The sequence below is a fragment of the Felis catus genome, chromosome B2 (genome assembly GCF_018350175.1).
Source record: "Felis catus isolate Fca126 chromosome B2, F.catus_Fca126_mat1.0, whole genome shotgun sequence".
NCBI classification, from domain to species: Eukaryota; Metazoa; Chordata; class Mammalia; order Carnivora; family Felidae; genus Felis; species Felis catus.
The window spans coordinates 54,187,934-54,204,227 of record NC_058372.1 but is presented as its reverse complement, the minus strand read 5'-3'; the positions used below and the strand labels follow the sequence as shown (position 1 = coordinate 54,204,227).

The window sequence follows — 16,294 nt, the reverse complement described above, 5'->3', positions numbered from 1 at the left end:
GTTTTCTGTTATCTGAGCCTGAATGTTTTTCTAACTAATAAAAATTATAAGAATAAATGTGTATTTTAGAATGTCCACTCCTGAATTAGTGTGGAGGATGGGTTAAGAAAGGGGCAAAATGACTCTGGAAAACAGTGTGGAGGTTCCTCAAAAAATTAAAAATAGATCTACCCTAGCAATAGCACTGCTAGGAATTTACCCAAGGGATACAGGAGTGCTGAGGCATAGGGGCACTTGTACCTCAATGTTTATAGGACCACCTTCAACAATAGCCAAATTATGGAAAGAGCCTTAATATCCATCAACTGATGAATGGATAAGGAAATTGTGGTTTATATACACAATGGAATACTACGTGGCAATGAGAAAGAATGAAATATGGCCTTTTGCAGCAACATGGATGGAACTGGAGAGTGTTATGCTAAGTGAAATAAGTCAAAGAGAGAAAGACAGATACCATGTTGTCACTCTTATGTGGATCCTGAGAAACTTAACAGAAGACCATGGGGGAGGGGAAGGAAAAAAAAAGTTAGAGAGGGAGGGAGGCAAACCATAAGAGACTCTTAAAAACTGAGAATAAACTGAGGGTTGATGGAGGGTGGGAGGGAGGGGAAAGTGGGTGATGGACATTGAGGAGGGCACCTGTTGGGATGAGCACTGGGTGTTGTATGGAAACCAATTTGACAATAAATTTCATATTAAAAAAAAAACAAAAAAAGGAAGGGGCAAAATAAAGGTACTGAGACTTTTTAGGAAGTTATTAAAGAATTCTAAGCAAGAAAAACAAGGGCCTGAACTAAGGTAACTACAGTGGGGATAGTGAAGAAAATATAGATTACAGAGATATTTAAAAGATGTTAGAGATAGGGCAAAATGATGAAATAATTTCAAGTGTCTTCTAAGTTTCTAGTTTGAGCAACAGGATGGATGTTTGTGCTGTTCTCTGAGACCAATATAGTGAAGGTCTGATAAGTTCAGGTTTGGACATACTCAGTTTGAGATACCTATGGGACAATGTGAAAATGATGAGAAGGAAGTTGACTATGGATCTTGAAGTCAAGAATGAAGTCTGGATTGAAGGAATCCTTACTTGACAGTAACCATCATATATAGTACTGTCCAAAAGAATAATGTAAGCCACATATACAATTCTAAAGTAAAAACAAATGGATAATATTAATTTTAATATTTTATTTACCTCAATATAACCAAAATATTTTTCAACATATTACCAATAATTATTAATGTGATATTATACATGCTAAGTCTTTAAAATCTGATGTGTATTTTACATGTAAAGCACATCTGTTACTCTGAATGCCTTTTTTATCACAAATACTTGATTTATATATAAATTTCATAAAATTTAGTTGAAAAATAGATTCATATACTCAAGTTATTCCAGTTTTCTAGTAACTGAAAGAAAAGAATATTTTCCAAGAAAATAATTACATCCATAATGAAAAAAATCCCATTCATCTTTTTAAAAAGAATTGATTTGCCTTCAGAGCAAAAGCGTATCAATTTGAAGACTGTATTTGTCTAAGTAAATTCAATTAATTTTGGGTCAGCTCAGTACTGTTAACATCAAATTCAGAATTATGGAATAAATTTAAAAGCAAATTAATCAATAAATAAAACATTCTTCAAATTTTCTTATAGTTTACATAGTAAATTTACATAACAATGTCAAATACAGTTAAAAGTTTGTGCATACGGACTCATATTAGAAAAATGTGTGAAATTATTTATATTTATTTTTAAAAGTTTCTATTTCAAAATAAATTTTAGTGCTTGTCTAAGTAGGACACAAATAGGCTTTTTCTTTTCCTTGCAGCTTCAAATTTAGATCACTGGGGAGATCTAATTTAGATTCAATGGGGAGGAAACCACCATTTACTCTTTTTTCTTTTAACTTTTTTTTAAAGTAAGCTCTTGTCTAACATGGGGCTTGAATCCATGACCCCCCGATCAAGAGTCACATGCTCTGCCAACTGAGCTAGCCAGGTGCCTCCACCATTTTCTCTTTTTAAGTATTAAATATTTGGCTAGCATTTTTTTGTTGTTAAAGAAAATCCTGAACTAGTGTTACCATTACAGTAAGTTTTTACTTCCACAGTTCAACCAACTGGCAGAGTACATAAGATCACTAAATTCATTCTTCTAATTCTTTCAGCAATCCTTTAAGCTGATGTTGATTCATAGTAAGCTGATGTTGATTCATAGTGTTTGCACTCATACAATGAATATTTAACTGTATCCATGACACCTTTCATAGAGACCATTTCAGAAAATTGACAACTATGTTCAAAATGTATCCTACAGGTAGAATGAACCAATAAGGGAAATGTCTCATCTAAAAATTTCAATAAAGTATGACATTTTACCTAACCTGGCTGGAGTACCATTTACTGTGATAGAGGTAACTTTTTTCTCATCTAGTTGAAACTCCTGTGACAAATGTAAAAGATTAAAAAATAGCTACACAGGGGCACCTGGCTGGCTCAGTCAATAGAGGAAGCAACTCTTGATCTTGAGGTTGTGAATTCAAGCCCCACATTGGGCACAGGGCTTACAAAAAAAAAAAAAGAAAAAAAAAAAAAAGCTACACAAGGGTCATTTTTTTAGGCCACAAATTCAAACTATTGCTTCATAAACGTTTAAGTCCTATAAGACAAAATGCACTCCAAGTTTCACCTGAGTTGCATCTATTACATAACTCATCCAAAAAAAAGGAATTTTTCAGATTTTAAATCAATTTATCTTTTATATGTAAGAAAGGTCTTGTATAAACAAAGTTTGGTTACTTAACTAAGGACTCTGCACTTTCCTAATAAAACATTTTTTAGGCTTTACCTCATAATTTTCTAACAATTTCTATTACTGAATATTTCACTATCTATCCATCTAAAACCAGTTCTATTTCATGTAAAAATTTAAGCTGTTTTATAGCTGGCCAAACTTACAAGCTCAACTCGTTTAAAAATTGCTAAAAAAATTTTTTGTTCAACATTTAATTCTGATTTCAAGTAGCTAAATTTCAATTCTTTCTTGACTTTGAAAGATTTCATTCAGTCATGCATTTGCTGAAACAGTCTCAATATTACCCAGTCTACTGTCTTTGTTAAGTAACAGCTCGTTTTCCTCTGCCCACAGCCACTGCAATTACCATTCATCATGAAATCTGTAACGTACCTTCTTCCAGCTTGTTTACTGTTCCAGTTGTAGTACTAGCTTCTGCATCTCTACTTCTTTTTCAGTATGCCTTCATTTTAAATTTAAAAATGTGTTCATATTCATGTCTAAACTAGAAAAATAATTACAATTAAAATAGGTATTTCAATCTAATTACCAGTATGATTTATATAAGTATCACTAGTTCCTGTTGTCTATATAAGATACTCAGATAAAAATGCTATGTTATATCAATTCATAGAAAAAAAGTTATGTGCACTGAATCTGTTGACACCAATTCAGTGATGTGTTTTTATGTAATACTAGACATGACACATGAGTCTGACAGGCACGCTACAAGAATCATAAGCAAGGTAACAAATGTATTTCTAAAAGTTGAGTTTTTAAAATATTTTACACTTTTTTATATTTAATTGAAATTAAAAATTTGCTTAGTCCTACTGAGCTCAAGTGCTTAATAGCCACACGTGCTAGAGATTACTGTATTAGCACAGATATAGAAATGAGAAAGAGCCAAAAGGTTTGCAATTTTTATTTCATTTTGCATCCATATAATTTCTAGGGCTTAGAACTTGACTGGGTTGTTATTCTTTTGCATCTTGAGTAAAAAGTAAGACAGCAAAAGTGGAAATGGCTGGATGTTCTGTACAGAATATATATCATGGCCCTCTAGCAGACGTGGGCTAATCTCTAACTATGTAACTCCTAAAAACAATCAACTTTAGCTTTTTGGAGAATGCCTTTTAAACAACATGTTAATAAAAGTTTAACAATTGACTTTCAAAGAATTTTTTATGTATAAGAGATGTATAGCACACAATTTACAAATGATAAAAACATACACAATACCCTTTATTGTAAGTTCCATATAGCCAACTGATTCTCACAGAAGGCTTTTGCTGATTTTTGCCTAACTCTTTTATCTGTAGCCAACCTATGGTTACAATTTGACCAGGACGTTACAAATGGAGTTGCATCCCAATCTGCTAACTCCTTCCCCAATAAATGTATTGTCATTAAATCTGATTATGTGATCTATTGTTAAGCTATTTCTCACCCTTGTGCAAATTATATTCATTAAATTGAAACCTCTTTCAGCTTCAGCATTATTGATTGCAATAGTGTTAACTATCTTTTTAGCTTTTTGTATAGCTATAGGAATTGAAACATTGTTTGATTTTATATTATCATGTACAAATTCTCGAAAATCATTCAAATCAATTTCATATTTTAAAATTTCACACAGATGAAATAATTTTTTTTCACCAGCTATCCATGGTGAAGTTATTTCTTCATAAGGCCATGTAGAAGGTTCTAGCAAGTCAAAATAATTAAAAATACTTTCGTCATGGTTTCTGTCAGATAAAAGACGTAAATGCATGTGTTCAATTATATTTTCTAGTAACATACTCCTTGGAAGAGCATTAAATTCATTGTTTTTATTAAATGGAATATCTTTAAACTTATCTGACTTAATCAAACCCTCAAGTTGAGACTCATGCTTTCCAGTACTGATTTTTAAATTTTCCAAAGCTCTTATGGTGCGTTTGATCAATTTTTGTGCTTTGTGAATGTTAGTTGATCTTGACTGTAATGCAGTTGAAAGTAGTGAAAATTCTTCAAGAATGTCAATCATTAAAGCAAGGTCTTGTAAGAAATTAATGTTAATCTCTTTGCCAAACCAGAACAAGAATGAGAAAAATGCATATATAATACAGGATATGCATGCCATACAGCAGTAGCAGCTTGTAAACTACATGCTGTCCATCTTGGTCCCATTACCCGGCCAATTTTAACAATTTCAATTTCAAGATCTTTAGCTACATTTTCTAAAAGCTTGTTTTGATTTTTATTAGACTGGTGATAAATGGAATAAATTTTATCAAGAAATAGTTTAAAATGATTAACTTGTTTTATTTCAGATATTGAATCATCAAGTGACAACTGTAATTGATAATTTAAACAGTTCCAAATAATGATTTTAGGAAAATATTCTAACAACTTTGTAGCTACTCCAGACTTTCTTCCCAGCATTGTATTAGCACCATCAGAACAAAATGCAATTAAATTTGCTTTCAAATATTCATTAGTAAACCCGCAATCATTTAAAGTATTCAATAACGTATTGACAATAAACTCTGCTGTGGCGGAGACCAATTCTTTTAAAGCAACGAACAACATAACTGGTGTGGGAGCCGACTGAACTGTGCATTGGAGATAAATCACTAGAGTGCTTTTCTTTGAAACTGTAGATGCCTCATCAATTATGATGCAGATTTTGGCATTCTCTTCTATCATATTCTTAAATATCTTCATTTTAATTTCTTTTGCAATATGTTCTGCTATTCTTGTTGCACTGTATCGTGTATTTAAACAGCTGACCTCTCCATTTTTCTCTTGTAATTCTATTGCCCCCTCAATATCAGACAAAGGTCTATTATGTTTTACTAAACTATAAACTGTATTGAAAACTTTTATGGTAGCATCAATATTTTTATTTTTTTTTTTATGCACTAAATTAGAAATTGAGTCATTAACTGATTCCTTCAACAGATCCTGAATTTTGCCATGGGCTTTAGAAACATCGTGTTCCCTAATTTTTTTCCGCAGAGAAGCTTGTCTAGTAGTTTTATTACTGCCATTAGGGGTTACTAAATATGCAATCCATTCCTTGGACACATGGACATGCTTTTCTGCTTTTGATCCCAAATGCCAAACTGTTGAACAATCCTTACATCCTAATTTACCTTCTTTTATTTCAAGCCATTTGTGCTGTTCTGTAAACATAAATGCTTGTTTTTCATTCCAACAATCTGGAAGCACAAGATTATCTGTTTCTTCCTTTGATGAACATGATGGATTTTCTTCAATGACTGGTTTTTCAACATATTTGAAATTTGATTCCTCTTAGTCCACAATGATTTCTGTTATCATTTCTTTCTGTGTCTGTTTTCACCTTCTTCACATTTAAAAAATGCAAAAAATCTCCCTGTCGTTTTGGCATTTTAGGGCACAGAATCTGAAAAATAATTTTACATATATAAGTCAAGTTCACGATAACACTTTAAGAGTTGATGTAAAAGTTTCTGTTAATGGGGGCGGCTGGCTTAGTCAGTTAAGCATTGACTCTTGATTTCGGCTCAAGTCATGATCTCATAGCTCATGAGTTCAAGCCCTGAGTGGGGCTCTGTGCTGACAGTGTGAAGCCTGCTTGGGATTCTGTCTCTCTCTCCGCCCCTCCCCTGCTCACATGGTCTCTTTCAAAATAAATAAACTTAAAAAAAATTAAATAAAATAACCTGAAGGTGCCTGGGTGGCTCAGTCAGTTAAGTGGCCAGCTCTTGATTTCAGATCAGGTCATGATCTCATGGTCTGTGAGTTCGAGCCCTGTGTTGAGCTCTGCGCTGAGTGTGGAGCTTGCTTGGGATCCTGTCTCTCCACCCCTCCCCCACTTTCTGTGTGTGTGTGTGTGTGTGTGTGTGTGTGTGTGTGTGTCTCAAAAATAAATATAAATAATAATAAAAACTTACAGGGTGCCTGAGTGGCTCAGTTGGTTAGGTGTCATACTCTTGGTATCGGCTCAGGTCATCATCTCGTGGTTTTATGAGTTCAAGCCCTGCATTGGGCTCTCCATGGGCAGCGTGGAGCCTGCCTGGGATTCTCTCTCCCTTTCTCTCTCTGTCCCTTCCCTGCTTGTGCTGTCTCTGTCACTCTCAAATAAATAAACTAAAAAAACAAAAAACAAAAAAACAAAAAAAAAACTTTAAAAAAGAAAAAAAGAGAAAGCACTCTAGGTTGAAGTAACAGAGCCCTATATCTAAAAAACCAAAAATAACCTCATTAAAAAAATTTGTTAATGATTTTAGAAATAAATTTTAAATCACTTACCTTGCCTTTCAGTTTGTACCTATAACTTCAATACGACTTGCTATTTGTTGAAAAATTCACTACCATGTTGTTTTCTTAAGTTTATTTATTGTTTATTTTTTAGTAATCCCTATACCCAGTGTGGGGCTCAAACTCACAACCCTGAGATCAAGTCACATGCTCCTCCAACTGAGCCAGCCAGGCACCCCAGTTTTCAAAATTTTATAACCAGTAATGTCATGAAATCTGACTACAAATATTTATCATCCAACAAAGAAGCTGCTTATATGATTTAAAAATGAGTATAGTTCCAATATTAAAAGTGGTTAACATTTTCATTTAACGAATAAGGTAAAAAGTGAAAAAAATGAAGATTTATATCAGAACTCCACTCAGTCACCAATGATATCAACATCTTTGTTGAATCAAAGGAGAGTTTTCAAATAATGCAAGTTTTCCTCAATTGTTCGTATTACATACAGTTTAGTAATTTACATCTTTTGGCTTACTCTACATTAACATTTTATCCATCACTTTCTGAAGTTCAGATAATCAATAAATAATTAATCAAGCCCCAATTTTGAGTTTGCTGATTATCGTGGTGTAAATACTCCAATCATGTTGCAGGAGGAGTATGCTGTTATAAAATATTTCTATCATACAGATACAACAGACGTAAATAAATAAAGTTATGAGGAGTTTTGAGTATTTACTACCTTAAATGTAGTAATTTATTTCCTTGTAGGTTTATACACTTTAGTTTTTAATAACGGCTATGTTTAACAAATCAGCTCATAAAACTCCTGAAAATCGAACCATCAGTTCTTGCAAGCCAGTTCAAGCCACCTCTAACACATTTTGCACTTGATGACAGAACTGAAAAACCACAGATATAATGTACTTACATCACTATGATAGATGCTAGGCTCTTCATCATAACCACAGACCAGATCAGTGTATTCAAGAACAGGTTTTGATGGTCCTTCCTAAAAAAGGATTGAGCAAATTCACAAGTCATGAAAACCATTCAAACCAAACTTGCATTTACAATCAATAGGTTTTTGTTGTTGTTGTTGGAATTAGCAAGAATTCCTCCAGAGAGGAAGTCTTGTAGGTGGAACAGAATAATCAGAAACAAAAGCAGCACATGAAAGACTCAGAGGAGATGAAGTAACAATGACAAAACCCAAAGAAAAACTAAATCTACATAGAGGAATAAAACCATGTGGATTCCTTTGAAAATGGGAAGAGTACAGGGATGGTACTAAAAAGACAGAGACAGGGGCGCCTGGGTGGCTCAGTCGGTTGGGCGTCCGACTTCAGCTCAGGTCACGATCTCGCGGTCTGTGAGTTCGAGCCCCGCGTCGGGCTCTGGGCTGATGGCTCAGAGCCTGGAGCCTGCTTCCGATTCTGTGTCTCCCTCTCTCTCTGCCCCTCCCCCGTTCATGCTCTGTCTCTCTCTGTCTCAAAAATAAATAAAAAACGTTAAAAATTAAAAAAAAAAAAAGACAGAGACAGACCTCATGGTAGTGTATTTTTTAAATGTATGACTATCAATAATCTTTTAGTTATCTAAGCTCAAAATCGCATAGTTCTTCGATAGCTCTGCTTTATCTTCCACATCCTACACAAGCAAACATGAAGCCCTGATTTTCTCAATTCTTTCTTTACATACATACTACCTGCAACACACATGAGGCCTTAAATACCTGGCTCAAAAACCTAGATTTTATTCTATAGGTAAATGAATCAATCAATAGTGTTGAGATAGGAACAACAATTAGAGCTCTGTTTCAAGATGAGGAAAGTATGAAGTGTGGGAAGACTAGTAACAAGATAATCCAGACAAATAGTAATTTACTGAAATAGAGTGAAGACCAACAATGAGGAAGTACAGTCTTCTGTATATATATTATAGTAAAATTTATAACAAAGGGCTCTTTTTGTACCCCCAAATGTCTATCATTCCTTTCTTTCAGGATATTGTGTTTATTTAGCTGCACATACATATATATTTATATGGCAGAACACAAAGGAGATGCTCTAATGCAGAATGAAGGCTGGAAAGAAATTTATATGAAAAGACTAAGGAATCCATACTAGAATACATCAAGTGGTAACATACTTTTTTTTTTATGTTTATTTTTGACAGATTGCAAGCGGGGGAGGGGCTGAGAGAGAGGGGGACAGAGGATCCAAAGCTTGAATGTGGGCCTTGAACTCATCAACTGTGAGATCATGACCTGGGCAGAAAGACACTTAACTGACTGAGCCACCCAGGCACCCCAGTAACATATTTCTTGATAAAAGATATAAAAGGAACACAAAAAAATGTTCTTTTTGTATCTGAAGAATCCTCAAGCAGAGAACCATACCCAGCAGCATTTCATCTTTACTAGATGGTAATATAAAAAACATGAAGAAATAAGCACATCCTGGTGGAACCCAGCACAGAATGGGGTTACAAAGGGAAGTAAATTCTGTTTCTGAATGTATTTTATTTAATTTTATTATTTTTATTTAAAGAGTTTTTTAAGAGCTTATTTATTTATTTTGAGAGAGAGAACGTGCACACAAGCAGGGGACAGGCAGAATGAGGCAGAGAATCCCAAGCAGGCTCAATATTGTCAGCACAGAGCCTAACTTGGGGCTCAATCTCATGAACCATGAGATCATGACCTGAGCTGAGATTTAGAGTCGGACACCTAACCTACTGAGCCACCCAGGTGCCCCTCTGAATATATTTTAAAGTAGAATTAAATTAAAAAATAAGGTATAATTAAATTATCAGTTTTGTGTGTGTAACCATTTAAAAGCAACAAAAATATTTTTACCCTCTTTTTTCTTAGATTTTAATGTTATACTTACTTATTTTGAGAGAGAGACAGTGTGTGAGCAGAGGAGAGGGGCCTAGGAAGAGACAGAATCCTAAACAAGCTCCATGCCACCAGCGCAGAGCCCAACATGGGGCTCAAACCATGAACCATGTGATCATGACCTGAGCCAAAATCATGAGCTGGACATTCAACCAACCAAGCCACCCACGCATCCCTACTCTCCTTTCTGATACTGCAATTCTACTTAGATCCACATAAGCATACTTCCAAAATACTGCCAGGAATGATATTGTGAATATCACAATAAAGTGGGTCAAATGAATTTTTTGGTTTCCCAGTGCACATAAAAGTTATGTCTATATTATACTGTAGTCTTTTAAGTGTGCAATAGTGTTATGTCTAAAAAATACATACACAGCTTAATTAAAAAATACTTTATTGCTAAAAAATGCTAAACATCTGGGGCGCCTGGGTGGCGCAGTCGGTTAAGCATCCGACTTCAGCCAGGTCACGATCTCGCGGTCCGTGAGTTCGAGCCCCACGTCAGGCTCTGGGCTGATGGCTCAGAGCCTGGAGCCTGCTTCCGATTCTGTGTCTCCCTCTCTCTCTGCCCCTCCCCCGTTCATGCTCTGTCTCTCTCTGTCCCCCAAAAATAAATAAAACGTTGAAAAAAAAATTAAAAAAAAAATGCTAAACATCATTTGATCTTTCAGTGATTTATCACTGATCACAGATCACAACAAAATAATGATGAAAAAGCTTGAAATACTGTGAGAATTACTGAACCATGACAAAGACATAAGAGTGAGCAGATGTTATTGGGAAATTGTGCTAACTGACTTGCTTGACACAGGGTTGCCACAAACCTTCAACTTGTAAAAAACACAGCATTTGTGAAGTGCAATAAAACATGGTATGCCTATATAATTCATTTCTCCTTATGGAGCTGTCAAATATTTAATCAATTTTTGGAAACAAGGCTAAATAAGAGGTTCTATCAAGTTGGAGGTACAAAACTCTGGATGCAAAGATACAGGGGTGCCTGGGTAGCTCAGTCAGTTGAGCGTCCGAATTCGGCTCAGATCATGATCTCGCAGCTCGTGAGTTCGAGCCCCACGTCGGGCTCTGTGCGACAGCTCAGAGCCTGTTTCGGATTCTGTGTCTCCCTCTCGCTCTGTACCAACCCGCTCGCATTCTGTCTCTGTCGCTCTCAAAAATAAATAAACATTAAAAAAAATTTTTTTTAAAAAAGATACAAAAGATTCTCTGCATTTAAAATTAAATTCAAATTAAGAGTTTTAAACCTCAGTAAGCAACTCAATCAGATAGCAACTCAGTAAGAATTTAGAATATAATACTTTAATCCACAGAGTGTTACACAAACCTGTACCTATTCATTTTTCCAACCTTAACTTTGTAGAGTCCTTCCATTTCTCAAAGGCATGTGTCATATAACATCTATGCCACTCCTAGTTCTGGCTGCACAAAATATCATGAAGATCATAATGTCCCATTCGCTTTGATATTTATACCACAGTCAGGAGGAACCAAAATTATTTTTCCGGAAGACCCATGAAACACTCTTTCCAAATACTTTTCAGTACAAAAACAGACACTGTGGATCTTCAATTTTCATAGTTACATCATTTACTCCACAACACAGGGAAGGCAGAGTTAGCATACAACCTCTCTTTGTACCCCCAAACTTATAAAGTACCAAGTGTCAAAAAAAAAAAAGGCGGAGTACCATGTGTATAATTAATGGGCAAGAATGCCACAGAAATAATCTTGTAAAGAATTTCTATATGACCCTACAAGAAACAACATGTTAACACCACAACGTTTAAAGATGAGAATTTATTTGATTTAAAAAACAATTTATGAAAAAAATTGTGGTTTATCAGGTTGCCCTAAATCTATAGCAATTCAAGAACAAACATACATTAAACAGGCACTCATTAAAAAAAAAATTATACACCTTTCACAGCAAACCTCAAGTAATTACTGGTTTGGACAAGTTTTTAGGTAGCTAAGACACCACTCTAAGCTGAGTCTTTGCAATTCTTTACAGTTTTGGGTGAAAATCATCTCCAAATACGTCATAACCCCCACTCTGCCTAAACCAAGGCTTTACAAACTGTGGTTCAGAGATTCTTATGTCCTTTCATCTTTCCAAAAGGAAGACTCCTAGGTCCCACCTACAAATTCTGAGTCAGTGGGTATGGAAGGGTGAGGCCCCGCAATCTGCACATTTACGCTTGGTAGTGCTTAAAGACCACTGACCCGAAGGGACGAAATTCTGAAAACTATGTGTGTTCCTGGTGATGCAGGGATCTGCATATGAACATCAACTCCTGCACTATGCTGTAACAAACACCATGATCTCACAGGTCAGGGAAGTCTTCAAGCTAGTCGCCTTCATGTTATGCAGCTACATAACGCTCAGATTTTGAGTTCTTGCAAGCCTTCTTGTTCTCTACCTCCTTCCTCATCATCACCTGTCCTCTCTCCCTCGCCTGCATCGTCATCTGTTACAGGACAACCTTGTCCCTCTTGGAAACACGCCTAGACTAAGCATTAAAACAGCGCTAAGTAAACGCACGAGAAGCGTGATGGAGTGTGAGCACCACGGACTTTCGGCAGTCTTTGTGACGGCTACCGCAGCTGCTCAGAGGCCTCTTTGGGTAAATTTCCTAATCCTACGCCACGCTCCCCGGTGTCTAGTACCTATCGGACGTTCATACACAGTCGCTCAATGAGGAGTGGACAGGTGCAGTACAATCACATAATGGCTTACCACGCGCAGTCTTGGAACTCTAGGAAAAACCCGAATGTCGTTGCTACTTACACTAACAAACTGAATGTCATCTTCATTTTCATCCGTTGTTGACTCAGATGCCTCGGGCCCAGCTGGAGGGACAGATTCTATTATCTATAAAAATAAGCCAAAACACGCTTATCTATACAGCCACGTACTTGGTGGAAGAGACTTTCCCAAAAGGAACGAAAAAGAAAGAGCTTTTTAAAACAACGAGCTCTTGAGGAAACCTAACAGCACAACTGCATGCAAATCCGACTAAGAACAGAACTCCATGGAGTCGCGTTCTGCCTCTGCAGACGCGGAGCCATGGGGAGCGGACGCCGAAAACGACTCCCCAGCCCCTGCGAATTCCCCTATCTGCTCGAGGAGGAGGGATGCGCGCTCACCGCCGAAGGGCGATCCTGTCTCAAAATGTCGCTCTCGCGGGCAGAGCGGCGACAACAGGGAGCACCGGGGCCGGCGTAGGGGACCGGGGGCGGCCGGGCGGCCATTGTTACCGCTGGGTCGTCGTTCGGACCCGCACCAGGCCCGAACGCTGGGCTCGGCCCGAGACGCCGAGGCTTTCGCCCCGCGGGCGCACAGCAGGCCGCACGCTCAACAAAACACAAAGCCCTTTCGCGGCGCGGCTGAGAACGCCGCGGCCCGACGCTCCACCACTCACCTCCGACCCCGGGTCTCCCATTTCTCCGACGGCCTAACTGACAGCACCACCGCTGCTGCGGTCCCCGCCGCCACCGCCGCCGTCGCAGCTGTCCCCGCCGCCACCGCCGCCACGACTTCCCTTCCCGCCCAGCACCGCTTCGCGCCGCCGTGACCCGCCCCTGCGTGGACGGCGCCGCCGCCGCCATCGACGCCACCGACGCCGCGGGCGGAAAGAGGTGCGAAACCGCTTTAAAAGGAGGAGCGGCCGGCTCTGGCCCGCTATCCCTCGGAGTGTCTTTCGCACAGTCCCGGCCGGCCTTCTCCGCGCCGCGCAGGAACCTGGGAGTTGTAGTTCTAGTGCCGCCCGAGACCGTCCCGCGTATATTTGAAAAGTGGAAAGGAACTCTGAGATGCGGCGGTTGCGTTCCTCTAGGCTTTTACGGTACCAAAGTAGTATTAATAGATGGCTTTTCTTTCTTAATCTGTCTCCCTCTCCCCACCTTTCTTCTACTTTTAATTTTTTTCTTCTCCTCTTCCTCTTTCAATACAAATATGGTTCTAGATAATTTAGATCAGTAGTGTTAAAATGCTCTTTCGTTGTTTGCTCAGATACTTCCTTACTAAATAGTGGCCAACTTTTTTGTTTTCAGTATTTACACATTAACGAATGTGAACAGATACAGTTTATGAAAACATGTGTTAACTGAGAATATACTTTTAAAGCTTTTCCTCCTAGCCCTATCAGACCAAGATCACCTAACCTATCTGTGGTCCCACAAAATCCCCTTTATGATTTTGACAGTGGTCTACAATGCGTGAGATCACACAGCAGAGGAACTAAGGCATCTCACAAGACAAAGCAATAGAGTAATTAGGAAATTTTTAGGAAGGTAGAGGTAGATGAAATTTAAATGAAACAGTATTTTGATAGGTTCAAAGCCAATTAGGGCTGTGTGTAAGAGTTCAACGTCACGTCTGGACTACAATTTGGACCCAGAGTCCTGTTAACTTAAAAACTACAAAATTAACATACATACTAATTGTTGGCTCAGAACCCTCTTATCTGTAGCCTTGCACTTGGTTTGATATGTGGCTTGTTCTCTGTGTGTCAGTGACCAGCCAAGGAAGGGCTATTTCATTCTTACTGATAGACTTTCAAACAACAATGTTGTTACTCTATGAGTTTGGGAACAAATTTTCTCATTGTGTAAATAAGATAGTAGTAGTCACCAAGGTCACCTTGATTCTACAAGTGCAGTATTTCTTTGGGAGAAATACTGTCTGTTAATTTTTCAGCTGACTTTATCTATGTCTGTTATTTATGCCCAGCAGATATTTACTTTCTCATTTGAAGGCTTGTTTTTGCTGGTCTAAAGGAGAACATGGTGTTTGATTACTTACATCCTAGCTAGTATTTGATGAATCTGTTTGCATTTCCACAAAGTGGACTAAAACTGCAGGTGCATTTGTACCAGCTAATTTGGGACTTGCAGATGAAAATTGAGAAAAAGAAACATCTGCCAAGATGATAGACTCAAAAGCTGTATGTAAATTAACCATTTTTAAATCTCTTAAAAGTCTAGGAGAGATTTGCATTTAAACAATTTCTTTAATGTGCTGGTGGGATTTCAGTGGAACAAGTACTTTGAAAGGTTGCAGGTGGGAGTCATTTAGTTACATTCTTGGAAAACAGGCAGTGATTATGTGGCTGGAGCCCAAATATGGTTATGCCTTTCAATTCAGTAATTGTTGCATGGATAGTCTTTTCCATTTTAGATATTCTAATAGGTATGTAGTGATATCCCATTGTGATTTTAATTTGTATTAACCTAATTACTAATAATGTTGAAAATCTTTTTATGCATTCATTTGCCATCCATGTATCTTCATCGGTCTTGTCTGTTAAGATCTTCTGCCCACTCTGTAAATTATTTTCTTGTTATTGAATTTTAAGAGTTGTTTATTTATTCTGGAATCAAGTCCTTTAACACATATGTGATTTCCAAATATTTTCTTCGAGTCTGTGGCTTGACTTTCCATTTCTTAAAATTGTCTCTCAAAGAGAAGTTTTAATTTTGATTGAGTTTAATTTGCCAATTTTTTGCTTTTCTTGATCATGCTTTTGGTGGTATATCTAAGAAATCCTTGCCTAAAGATCTACTCTCAGCAAATTTCAAGTATATAATACATTATTATTATAGTCACCACGCTATACACTAGGTCTCCAGAACTTATTCATAACTGAAAGTTTGTACTCTTGGACCAACATCTCTCCGTTTCCCTCATCCCCACAGTCCCTGGTAATCACCATTCTGTTCTCTGATTCCTTGAGTTCAGCTTTTTTACATTTCACACATGAAATCGTGCAGTATCTTTCTGTGTCTGGCTTATTTAGCTTAGCATAATGTCCTCCTGGTATATCCATGCTGTTGTAAATGGCAGGATTTCCTTTTTTAATTTTAATTTTTATATCTGTTTATTCTTCTTTAATTTTGAACAGTTTCTCAACCTTTCCTTTTTTCATGACATTGATATTTTTGAAGAATATGGGCCATTATTTTATAGAATATTCCTCAGTTTAAGTTTGTCAGTGTTTCCTCATGATCACATGCAGGTTATGTCTCTGACCAGAATACTACATACATGATCTTGTGTTGCTTTTAGGGAATCACATTCAGAGACACATGATATCCATCTGCCCCTTATTGATGATGAAGATTATTGGTGATAATCATCTGGTGAAAGTATTGTCCACTTTCCTCCATTTTTTTCTACTGCATAGTTAGATTTTTCTCCTTGCAGTGTATAATCAATCTGTGGGATAATTCACTGAGAATATGGAAATACCCTTTTCTCATGAAACTTAACACTTCAATCTTGCCTGATCAATCTTTACTATTATAGTTGTAAATAGTAATTTTCCAACTCTACC

At 37.1% G+C, this 16,294-nt stretch overlaps 1 protein-coding gene across 1 annotated transcript; it reads right to left on the bottom strand.

Annotated features, from left to right (window-relative positions):
• Positions 1-3,711: 3,711 nt before the first annotated feature.
• KIAA1586 (E3 SUMO-protein ligase KIAA1586 homolog) lies at positions 3,712-13,375 on the bottom strand. The gene is given in 7 exon segments (XM_045057686.1): positions 3,712-4,221; positions 4,223-4,863; positions 4,866-6,103; positions 6,105-6,214; positions 7,968-8,048; positions 12,748-12,831; positions 13,107-13,375. Coding segments are annotated over 7 exon segments (2,433 nt in total). The 5' UTR covers positions 13,212-13,375; the 3' UTR covers positions 3,712-4,047.
• Between the last annotated feature and the right edge of the window lie 2,919 nt (positions 13,376-16,294).